Below are 12,753 nucleotides of genomic sequence, written 5' to 3'. Positions count from 1 at the left end.
CTTCGACCCTCCGCATCCCTTCGCGTTCCTCCGTGTCATCCTGGCTGCCTTCCTCCTCCCCAGACATCAGACCCCGTCACTCCCCGACACCCACCTTGACCTGACCTTGACATGCATTCTTGTGCTGACTGATGGAGCAGTCAGCCGGCTCTCCGACAGCGTTTTCCCGGGTCCGCATTCCACAAAGATTGCGGTTTCTTGTCTCGTTCTTACGTGGCCGGGTCCTGTCATCCGCCTTGGGCATCATCTGGGCATGCACGATGACTCGTCTGGTTCGCCCGTATGCATGCTCACCCCTTCATGTCGCCTGTTGCCTTCAGAACATTTATTTCCTCAACGTAACGTCCCTCCCCCTGCTGTACCGAGCTGGTGCGTCGCGCATCATTCCGGGAAGATTGCTTCATTCCTGAGTCATTCCAGCTGCAGTACTCAGACGTGCGCACTTGCGTGGGGCAGCTGCCGGTGCGCGGGGCGTCACCAGTGACACCATCGCGTCCGCTCTGTTAAGTGCGCTTCTCAGTCGAGTACCGCTCACTCCGCGCGACGGTACATACAGCGAGCGCGCCTGCTCCGACAGAGTTCGGGGAAGTGTGGCGCCTCAGTCGCGTCGCGTGATGCTCGGCATGCGCCGCTGTTTCGCGGATTGCCGCTGCCGCCTGTAATCCCGCTGCCCTGACCGCAGGGCTGGCCGGCCCCGCCGCTCGCCGGCGCCCGCCCGCTGGCGCCCCGCCGCGACAGACAGAAAGTAGCAGTTAAGGTGCTTAAGCTCTGGAAGAGGGAGGAGGCAGTGATGGAGAAGGTTTTTGGCGCATGGGGGTAGAAGATCTGGACCCCCTCCCTAAAACCGGGAGTGGACCCCAAGTGAGGGTGGGGCTGGAGCCTCCCGCCTAGAGGGTTCGTACCTTTAAAAGTGGAATAGAACGGTTAGTTAGGATCCACTATTTAGGCGCATGATCACATGCGCGGGCGTGTGTTTACTAGGACGCCTACGGACGCTCACGCACACGCACACGCGTGTGCGTGAGCGTGTGCGTGCACTTATACACACCGAAACGCACCGATAATTGCTGTTATGGGACTGTTCTCACCGCAAAGGCAGGAGCAATGAATAGTGATGTTAGATTGGCATTATGCATTGCCCTTACAACGGAGGTTTCCGAACAAAACAAGACGCTGCATAGTTTTTTAGGTGTTGTATGCGTCATACATTTTACCTACATCGACTTGAAATCTTCACGATCGTGGATGAAATATACCAAGGATCGGAAACCACCCGTTTTAGCCACCTCCTAATAAAAAGTTGTTTTCTGACCCTTATCTCCAGCCATGCGAGTATACTGCCATGCCGAGTAACTGGCGGGCCGTCAATGAATTCTCGGAAGCTCCGGACCTCCCTCGATGCTCTAGTAACGTGCCGCGTGATGTCAGCATGTGGAGCAGCGCCTTTAATGGCTTGGAGCCCTTGCAATGCGCGGCAGAGCCGGAACTGGTCCATCCGGCGCCGGCCGGCTCGGGGGGCGCGGCCGCACCCCGGAAGGCGTCACGTGCGCGCTGCTGCCCTTATCGGAGAGCCGCCACCGGTGGCCAACCGGCGCGGAGGCCAGAACGAACTGCTATCGTGCTTCACACTCAAATGGACTGCTCACAGAGGCTATTCGGAAAGGGTGATAGCGCGGTGAGAGAGCGGACAGGCACGGGATATCGTGTTTTTTTCACCACGTTGCTGGCGGCCTCACCGTTATGTCCCGGGTTCGAGCTGGATGGCTGCGATTTGCCACTTGCTAGGAGGCATTTAATTGTCGTAAGTTCTAATACTACCATGCGTGCTGGTGATGCCCATGCGTTACGTGTGAGTACCCCGACGGCTGTTTCAGTCTCCACCAGCCGGCTGTTATAGCGCGACTAGACCTGACCTGACCTCTGCCTGCAGCTGGCCTGGTTCGGCAGCTACAGTCGCAGCCTAGCCGGCTACATGCGCTCCATCGGCGAGACCGGTCTCAACCTGACCGACGACCTACAGCCGCCCAAACACCTGTACATCGAGGTCAGTGGTGATGAGGGGTGGCACGCCTGCGACTGTACTCTGGGATCCGCCGTCCCAGCACCGCGGGTCGCTAGTCACAGAGTCCCGCCCGGCAGCCGTCGTCGTCATTGAGTCCTCGCGACGCAACTAGCGGCTGATGCTCCATGGCGTCGCCTGCTTTACACTCTGACAAGATGAGCGGACGCCGCAGAGAATCGAACTCTACGCCTCTAGTTTCCCAGATGCGCAGGTTAAATGCAATATTCTACATTTGAAGACATTTAAGCAACCATTAGAATGATGAAATATGCTCACTTATAGCTAGTGGTGTACTTTTAAGCGGAAAAGGCTGCTCCAGACAAGGCATGTTCTCTAGTTAGTCAATCTGCTCTTCAATATGTCATTTTTATTGCGTCGTCGTACCTTGCACAGCATTGATTGAGAGCCAACTGACGGCCGTGATAGGAAATCGCGTGCACGAACGCCAGGTATGAACGAATCGACAATTATATTTTTCGGCCGTGATGCCTGCATGGCTAATGAAATAGACATTATTAAGGCGTTAGGGATGCCCGGGTGACCTTGAAATTGCCTCCCGAAACGGTTTGCACACCTTCGCGGGCGTGCAGCTCAGAAACTAGAGGGGCTTAGGTCTTGAAAAGGGCAGGGGTGTGAACTGCACCGAGGTGTCTTTAAGATGACCATTTCAGTTCAAAGCTGCAGACAAATGTGGATCACTTCCTTTAACCACTGCAGTACCGGAACCCACCGTCAAAAACTTCCAGCGTCTGTGCCCACTAGAGGTGACAGCGTTCCTCTTGACACTTGTACCTACCCGGACCTGCCAAGGCAACAGCGGATGACGCTCCCCGCCCGACAGTGCGCAGTGCGTCCCGCGCCCGACTGCGCTGGTCCCGCCCGACAGTGCGCAGTGCGCCCCGCGCCCGACTGGGCTGGTCCCGGCCGACAGTCCACAGTGCGTCCCGCGCCCGACTGGGCTGGTCCCGCCCGACAGTCCGCAGTGCGTCCCGCGCCCGACTGGGCTGGATCCCGGCCGACAGTCCACAGTGCGTCCCGCACCCGGCTGGGCTGGTCCCGGCCGACAGTCCACAGTGCGTCCCGCGCCCGACTGGGCTGGTCCCGGCCGACAGTCCACAGTGCGCCCCGCGCCCGACTGGGCTGGTCTGACCCTCACTGCCGCTCCTGCACCATCCTGCACAGTTTGGGCATGCTTCGGTCCTGTTTTCGAGCGCAGATAGGATGGGATGCGGTGAGATGAGGCCAACGGGGCTCTTCCCGTGGCGCATCTGAAAAGGTGTGCTTTGGGAGAACCGGGCGAGGAAACTCCCATTCACAACGTGTCTTGTTGGCTTTACTATACTGCAGCCGATTCCGCCAATGCATCCTTTTCCGAGATATGCGACGGGGACAGCCCCAGTGTTTGTACTCAACGACCTTTGAAACACTACGCCCCAACATGCGATGGGAAATACCCGCGGAAGTTGTAATGCCACTAACACATCATGAAGGTGATATAAATCGCAGTTATAATTTTGTTTGTAACATTTTGTCCTGTCCTCCAAGTTGGATGTATTTGGACAGGCACCTGCGCTCGCCAGTGTATGTTCCTTTAGTCCTGGCACCACCATCCTTTGGTGAAATTCCGTATTCACGGCAGAATATTGCGGTGGAGGTTTAACGTTCCGCAATGTCGGGCACGACCTACCCTACCCTATGACGCTACCGCTTTTTTCTTTTGTTTTTGGTCTGTGTGTGTGTGTGTGTGTGTGTGTGTGTGTGTGTGTGTGTGTGTGTGTGTGTGTGTGTGTGTGTGTGTGTGTGTGTGTGTGTGTGTGTGTGTGTGTGTGTGTGTGCGTGCGTGCGTGCGTGCGTGCGTGCGTGCGTGCGTGCGTGCTGCCGTCGCCACCAGCATAAAATCATTATTTTGTATTTTTTATAGTATTTTCATGATTATATTGCATTGCATCATTATTCACTCCAATATCATTTCATTTCGATTCACGTTCACTAGTGGTACATTGATTTTCATCATGGCCATAAGGCCAGGAGGTGGGCCAATACGATTCTACGCCTATGGAAATCCACCTAGACTGTGCCGTCAGTGGATTGGAAAGTCCGTCTTGGCTGGGATTTGAGCTGGTAGATATTTACTGACGGGGTCTTTGTGTGCCAATTCACACGTCACGATTCTTAAACAATGACAACCTGTGTTTGCCCAGGCCTGGTAACTTCAGTCGACGGAATTGACGAAATGGTAATACCATGTGGCATCGATGATTGACCAAAGCATTACGAAATCCTTAAATCGTCCGAAATCGCTGCTACGCGCTGGGGTGCCCGTCATGGCTGGCTGCATATTCGACCCACGCTTCTGTCACCGCCACTGTCCGTTCGTTCCTCTAAACGGTGCTGGGTTCGTGTCACTGTGGCGACAAGCCGTCAACATGTATCGCGCCATGTTGTGCAAGGCGGTTTCGCTTTTGCAAAAAGTTGAGTTTTCTACGATAATCTAATGTACACTCGCATCGCAGTACTGCAGATAATTTGAAACTTGAATGAAAATGCCGTGAAATTTATCTTCTTTAGTTTATGGGGCTGCGTCTTAAGACATAACTGTAGTTGTATCGATATTTACAAAAAGATGAGATTTCAAATAGCATTACTGGCAGACCGGGACTGGCTGCCGAAAGTAGAAACTGTCTCCGCTGTTCAAGGAGCTACATAGGACTTGCTTCAATGTGTGGAATTCATCACGCGATTGGAAGGCATCCAATTTATAGAATTCTCAGATGCCCTTGATTCCGTCAGTGATGTCAAAGCAAGACGTGTTCGAGACTTTTTTGCGCGGATGGTTCAGATGTGGAGTATGAAACAAATCAATCGCAAAGTGAGCTGTGCTCACACCAGTGAGGTAAAGCGAGTTCACCCCAGCACGGTCAGTACTGACTCACGCTGAGACCAAACAAAAGTCTCTCCGCATTGTTTCATGTAGCTATGCAGGTTGCCCTTGCCTTTTAAACCATTAGCAGATATTATCAGTTATGTCGGCTCCCCCGTCCTTCTAACCGTGGGTAGATGTCAGAAGTTATGCAGGTTGCCATTGCCTTAAGAGCCATGATAGACATCGCGACATTCCAGTGGTGTGGCGTGAAGCGCATTTGTGCAAATAGGTGCAATGGCCGGGCACTTCACTCAACTTCCGTACTCAACCGCAAAGGTTTTTCCATATATGTCCGATGGCATGATCAGGGACGAAAGACACGCGTCAATGTGTATGCCGATGGTAAATTTGTGGTTGGTTCACCAATCCTGCACAGTTTCTGCGTGTTTCGGTGCTGCCCTCGTGGTGGCCCGGTCGGCCCGCGCATTCGTACATCCTGAGACCTGCCAATGCCTGATACTGCGGCTGCGCGGTATCGCAAGCTGCGACATGTTGCAGTCGTGAAAATGGCAGCGAAACCATTTGTGGTTCCCGACGTTGAACCTTTGTTCTGATATCGTCTTCTTGCCCCCCCCCCCACTTCCTGTTATCCAGAATCACCCCATTATGCTTCGCAGTGCCGCCAGTTTGTGTATATATATATATATATATATATATATATATATATATATATATATATATATATATATATCATGTCCCATCTGGCATGTAATGGCAGTGGAGGCCATACATGGTATGAATTCCGTCTTTTTCCGAACCAATGTCGTACTCTTTTTACTTATTTTAAGGCTTATTCCAAACATTTTGATCGGAAAAATTTATGGGATCAACGCTCACGTTAAGCACCGGTATTTGCATGAGCCCTGATTGCACAAATCCAATGGTAAAAGTGATGGTCAAGTTAAGATGTTCCATCGAAGGTTTACTGTGCCGCAGCGCTCGACACGGTCCGTCCACGTTCTAACGTCACCTGACCTTGAGAACGGCTACTGCCGCTGGCCACAGGCCATTCCAGTCCGATGCAAGTGTGCGCCTTAAAGGGAGCTTTCGACATTTATATGCGGTTTGGAACTGAAATAGCCATCTTGAAGACCTTCCGGTGCTGTTTACAATCTTATCCTTCTTAAGACGAAAGCCCCTCTGGCTTCTGAGCTACACGCCCGTGAAAATGGGGAGAGTATTTCGGGGAGAGCATTTTAAAGTCGCCTTGGCATTTATGACGCCAGAATAACGTCATTCAAATCCAGCCATTCGTAAGCCATGCGGCGATTAAAGCCAAAAAAACTGTAATCGTCGAGGAGCTCATATCTGGCGTTCGTGAGCGCGATTTCTTGATGTAACGGCCTCAGTGGGTGTTGTATCAATATTGTGCAAGGTGTGATGACTTAACCACACCATGACGCATTGAGTATACTTACTTAACAGAGAATTGTGCTTTCTAGAGCATTTCCACTGAAAAGGTACTAATAGTGTTGTGAGGCTGTTTCATCATATCTGATGGCTGCTTTAATATCTTCAAATGTGAAGTAATGGCTTTAAAAGGAACGTTCCGCATTTGAAGACGTTGAAGCAAACATTAGATGTTATGAAATAAGCTCATTTATAATTATTGGTATACTTCTGAGTGGAAAAGACCTCTCCAGACAGGACGAACTTATGTAATCAATACGGTCCTCAATACGTCATCGTTTGATTGCGTCATGGAACGCTTGTATGACATTGAGATGCTGTCAAACTGGCCGTGTAAAATAGCCAGCCTACCATTCACTTGCAGCACTTAAGTGTCCCGAGAGGTCGCCGTGGCAGTGCCTGAGATGTTTGCTGAACCAAATGTGCCGGTGTGTTTTAGCCCTTTCCGCGGCGTTCTTGGGTATTTGTTTACAAGGTTAATGTAATCCCTTTGATTCACATTTTCGGTTATGGCGTTATTCTTAATGCATTCTATTACAATTCTCACTGCCGTAATAGCTTGAACCTATGCCAAACTTCTCGGATTATGTAGCACAAAACGTGATTCACCACTGAAGCCCGCACAGCCTGCACAAGATTGTGTTATAGCCAAGGGACGTCGTGCGTTATCAAAAAAAATTGCTCGTCATGTTAACGTGTATGTTATATCATATACGATATATGATAGGATATATATGGTAAGATGTAATTAAACTTGATATATGATAACATGTAATTAACCTTTGTGTATGATAAGATATATTTCACATAAATTATGGAGGTCGTTTTTCTTCTCGAAGAAAATGACACCCAAAGAAATCAATTGTATATACAGTCAAGAAAACTAGCAATATAAGCGTGCGTTGCTTTTCATCAAATGTTCTTTTTTGCATTATTACGCAGTTTTGCTTCAATTTTATGAACATTCTTGATGCCATTCCTGGGAGCAAGTTTGGATGACGTCTTGGTGAACGTCAGACATCAATAGCTTGTTTTCCTGGTGAGCCACTGTAAACGAAAAACGTATCATTTGCTGACTAAAACTCGGATATTTGTGATAGCATCGTGGGCATATATCGAGTGATCCCGCAACAGAAGCGTGAACCAGAGCTTGACGTGTGACCTCGGCAAGGTCAGTCACGGCTCAAACATTGAGCCTTGCGCTGCGCCCCGGGCAGCACGCGCAGGTCGGCGCTCCTCCCACCTCTCGCGTGACTGAGACCGTGTGTAAGCCGAGCGAATGGCTGGCTGCGAGCGAGCGAGTGACCAGAGGAGTGAGTGAGGGCGCGACTAACTGAGTACGCGGCAACGCCTGCACGGCATGCATGGAGTGATTTGAGATCTTAGTGTACTGTGGATCGCGGTGACAATCGTGCTGAGGGCGGCTGCCTCAGTCCGCACCCCTGGGGCGCCCTCGCGCCGCCGCTGACGGTCGTCCGCGCGCCAGTGGCGGCCGCGCGCTTCCACCGAGGGGAGCTGACGGCTGCGCCCAGTCAGGCAATGGTAGTCGATCCACCTACCCGTCTGCTGACCCTGGCACCGCGCCCGGCCAACCCAGACCAGCTGACCCCGGGACGCGCCGGCACTGGCGCTGGAGGGGACACTACCGCGGGCGCAGGGGCGGTGTCAGCTGGAGCCGGCACGGTGGTGTCAACTCCAAGGACCTACTAAGTGGGCAACTGAACGTACAGTCAATGTGCCGTGGCGATTCTGACACGGGACCACTTTGAAGTGCAAACGTTGCCGACGCTCTCGAAAGTGACTACTGCTGCATCGAAGCTGGAGATATTGTGGTGCCACGTTCCAACAGACAAACGAAAACGCCTACTGATGCCGTCTACTTCCCGGCATCCTACCAACACCAGTCAACAACTGACAGCCGACTTCGATGACCTCAAGGGGCAGCTGCAGCATATGTTTGCACACGTACCCAGATACCACACTGGTAATCGCCGGAGACGCCTGTCCGTCAGCTGACGCCTGTCAGCTGACGGAGACAGCTGTGACCACGGCAGGTTGTCCCGGTGACCGGCTTCGTCAGCTGACGTCCACGTACGGACTACACGTCTGCAGTACTGTCACCCCGACCTACCGACGTCTGCAGTACTGTCACCCCGACCCTACCGGCCGGCCGCTGCTCTGTTTGACGTGATCATCGCCAACAGACGACAGCTCGTGGCAAAGAGCGGCGTGACGCGGTGCCACTGCGGCGGGCCGCGTGATTTTTGGCGTGTGTTGCTGCGACAAACTGGCCTGTCGTCCCTGTGATGTTACTACGTGTTGCTGGACGTTGTCAATGCAAGCTAGCACAGTCACAGTCACGGGTCACTTATACGAAGAATCTCAATAAGTCACAGTTTTTCATCTCACTCACTGTTATTCGTTGGCAGGATCTTCTCCATCGCAGTGAGCTTCGCCAGCGTGTTTTTCCTTACCAGTTACACTGAATGGACCGGGTGTTCAGAAATTGACGCGAAAATAAACTGGATTCTTCCGCGAGGAAAGATAAATCATTCGCCGTGGTTGTTTCCTTACCCGTAAATTTCATCAAAAGCTTATGTCTGTGCGGTAAAAAAAGTCCTGTGGCCACTTACGTCCGTTTCAGCATACGCACTGCCAGGCCGGGAGTATGGTTTATGCCTGCGCGTTGGGCATTGAAGGCGGTTTCCAGAAGCGAAAACACTGATGCAGTTATTGGATGTGGCTAAATTAGCACAAAATAGGTCGGCGCTTCTAACTACCAAAGCTATTACGGCATTTATTAAGGTATTCCGTACCTCAACCGAGATTCGTAAAGCGCGACATGCGCTGCCGGCACATACTACGTTCACCAGTACACCATGCATTGGGACCAGACGAGTGGGGTTGTTAGACTGTATCAGGTCTACTGTGAAGCCCGTATATGAATAACTTGCAATAACTAACGCATCCTGGCAAAGTGTTCTGTATGCCCTCGTCGCAAAAGTTCGTAGTATTTGCCCAAGTACCATAACTTGACGCATTATGAAGTAAATAGCCAAGGGATTCTCTGCGCATGGCGCCGCGCTCTGTGCTATGTTATTTGGCATTGCTCATATGTGAAGCAAGGCTTTTTATCCCAAGGGTCTTTGGGCAAACTCCAGCTTAAGTAAGATCGACTCGGTCTCGGGTCGTGAAGTTGTGTAGTGTGGTAGAGGTTATTAGCCAGCTGGTTTGGTCGTTTGGAAGCACTTGTGTTTTGGCAATGGACAGAAGGATGCCCTTGTCCGTCTCAGCCCGTGGTAAGTACTGATGCAAGTGGAAAGGGCAAAAGTAAACCTGCCGTCATGACAGTAAATGTCATCTGGCCTAATGCAACTCGAGAATCGGGCTGGTTTTCTCTCCTTTCTTGTTGCGATATGATGCGCAGAAGTGTTCTCCTGAACATGCTGTGAGTGCCTGTTTCGGTACCAAGTATCTGACCTAGGGTCACAGAAACTGGTTAAGCTGCCGGGGTGCCCGTTGTGTCTAGTTTTTCCTTTTAGTTTGGAAAAGGAAACATTCGAAATTATTATGCATCGCACCGAATTCAGCATAAAAACTCATAAAAATAAAATCCAAGCATAATACCCGCTGTGCCTAGTCGCATCTGGCAATTAACATTACAACAATTAGCAACCACCTTTGGCATGCACTAGTGCCAATATTCAAGATATATCACTACACTAACTTCAGGCAATCAAACAAGTGGCCACTCCATAATATCAAAGATGCAGATTTTAAGCACAACTAAATGATGTAGCTCTGCGTGGAACAACCAGCCTGGGGCACGACAACTGTCGCAAATTACGACATTTTTCTGCATAATGCCGACATTTGACCGGCGCTTCAAATGGAGTCTCTTGCACTCGGGTTGCTTCGGATTCATGGCTCATGTCATGCCCGCTGCGCACTCCCTGGATCTGAACCAAGCATCCAGTAAGTGTTTGAAATGGCATGGCGAAACACAGGGCAGGGGGACTGCCGCGACGCAGGCAGATGGTTGTGTCCACGTTTCCGCTGTCCAATGGCTGTGTTGCGTATCTCGCCCGGTCCTCGGGCCTGAGCCGTCACCTGGCTGGCTGGCAGCAAAGGGGGCGGGGTGCCGCCGGGCGAGAGTTCACAACAGCGGATCGTTCGCCCCGGAGCCTGGTGCAAACGGTGTCTCCGTGAGACGGCCCCTGCGCCGCAATAGACACCTCCGTCGTTACAGCGCTTGCTTCCATCTGTGACGGAACGGGCGAGCGGCGCCTGGTTGGCTGCGGCTCGTGCGCGGTAGCTGGAAGACTAATGCCCGCTTTGGTAAACAGTGATGTTTCCACGTCATCGCACGATCCAACGCTCTGCGATGATAGCTGTAATTGCGTCGCGCGGTAAACAGTTCGCGTAACACGGACGCTGGTACCGAAACGCGGTTAGCGGTTTGGTTTCCCCGGCCATTTCCAAGATGGTGGCACACAGGGGTGGACCGTTCCGACAACTGTCGGAGGCACAGCAGAAGTGAGGGTTGATTTTTCCGGCATAAGGCTGCCTGAGGTACATAAGAATTTCCAGCAATGCATTCACGGTTGAGGCGTGATTGTCGTGATAGTTGTCCGCACGAGTGTTTCATAGTGCGCTCCGCTGGTGACAGTGTGTCGCAGTCAAGTGATGCGGTGTACATTAAGGCGAAATCAAGCAGTGTACTTCATTACGTTACGTTATGCACACATAAGATGACTTGGTAGTTTCCGACTTGGTGTACAAATGCTGCAAGTCCTCTGGAGAGCAAAAAAACACAAATTGGCCTAGGATTGGTGGCAAAAGCAATCCTCTACAGGGAGTGTTCCACGTTTGCATGGGGCTTTGAACTGGTATAGCCGTCGTTTTGACGATCACTCCATGTACCTGACAGCCCTATCCGTAGAAGACTTAAAGTTATCTTGTTTTTGCGCTAGACGCCCATTAAGTTGTGTAAACCACTTCGTGCGGACTATTTCAAGGTCATACAGGCATGCAAACATCACGCGTTTACTGCTACTCCATTGGTTATGCAGTGCTCAAATCCAAGAAAAAAGGTATGATCATCGAGTTGTCCGTGTCTGGTGTGGCTAACAGCAAAAGTCACGGGCAATTTGGTAATGACACGACTAGAAATGGCCAAAACCGGGGCACATAACGATATGCGGTTCAGCAAATACCTCCAGCACCGCCACGGCCATCTCTCGGGAGGTTGAAGTACTACAAGTGGGCCAGCCCGTTCGCTACAGTGCCAATTCTGACGCGACCAGTCGGGCAGCGATATACCGTCATAAAGACGCTCCATGACGTAATCAAACGATGACGTATTGGGTAACGTATTTACAAAATAATGGAATTGTGCTGTCCAGAATAGTCTTAGATACTTAAAAGCGGAGCAACAGAAGTGATATGAATGCATCATGTGTAAAGTTTGTCTCAGTGTCTTCAAATGTGGAACTTTCCCTTTGATGCTTGTTTTTAGACATTTCCTCATTTGAAGATATTGAGGCAGGCATTGGATATGGTGAAGTCCTAAAAAAGAAACTGGCCTTTTGTGAGGTAACTGCTCGCTCTTTATCATTCTGACATTCTGACGGTATCCTGAAGACTGATTCTGACATTCTGACGGTATCCTGAAGTTTGATTCTGACGTTCTGACGGTATCCTGAAGTCTGATTCTGACATTCTGACGGTATCCGGAGGTCTAATTCTGACATTCTGACGGTTTCCTGAAATATGATTCTGACATTCTGACGGTATGAAGTCTGATTCTGACATTCTGACGGTACCCTGAAGTCTGATTCTGACATTCTGACAGTATCCTGAGGTGTGATTCTCACATTCTGACGGTATCCTGAAGTCTGATGGCGACCGACGTTACGTCATTCTGAACGATGCATTGCGTTTTATCGATCCGGGCTTCGGATACCATACTGTCCAAAGCAACTTAATGGTTTATTGCGAGTTACTTAGTTTTGGAGAAGATCTCTTGTATCACGTGAAGGTAGGCTTAGAGTCTCGTATTCTGCAGTGGCCAGGTGAATGCTCAGCTTCCACGTGGCTTGTCAATTGGGAAAGTCCTTTTACATCTTGTGGTCGTTTGGGTAGGATTTGATTTGTATAAGCACTTCAAGCTTGCATTACGTAAGCATGTTTTCCGAGTAAGATGGAGACCAAAGCTCGGGCTGCTTAAAGGCAGCGTTCTACAACTGCATGGGGTTATGAACTGCAATAGCGATCTTGAAGAGCATTCGGTGCTGTTCATAGCCTTGCCCTTCTTAAGAGCTAAACCCCCCTAGTTTCTGATCCACACGCCCACGAA

General features: G+C 50.8%; 1 protein-coding gene across 1 annotated transcript in view; it reads left to right on the top strand.

Moving 5' to 3' along the window:
- The window catches only part of LOC119093263 (DNA replication complex GINS protein PSF1), a 142,921-nt gene that overhangs the window by 127,913 nt on the left and 2,255 nt on the right, over positions 1-12,753 (top strand). The window contains exon 6 of the mRNA XM_037216188.1: positions 1,931-2,044. Coding sequence (XP_037072083.1) covers positions 1,931-2,044 — 114 coding nt within the window. The remainder of the gene's footprint in view (positions 1-1,930; positions 2,045-12,753) is intronic.

The sequence above is a fragment of the Pollicipes pollicipes genome, unplaced genomic scaffold (genome assembly GCF_011947565.3).
Source record: "Pollicipes pollicipes isolate AB1234 unplaced genomic scaffold, Ppol_2.1 Scaffold_4002;HRSCAF=4701_pilon_pilon_pilon, whole genome shotgun sequence".
NCBI lineage: Eukaryota > Metazoa > Arthropoda > Thecostraca > Pollicipedomorpha > Pollicipedidae > Pollicipes > Pollicipes pollicipes.
The sequence above is the reverse complement of the archived record's forward strand: the minus strand, read 5'-3'. Positions and strand labels throughout refer to the sequence as shown.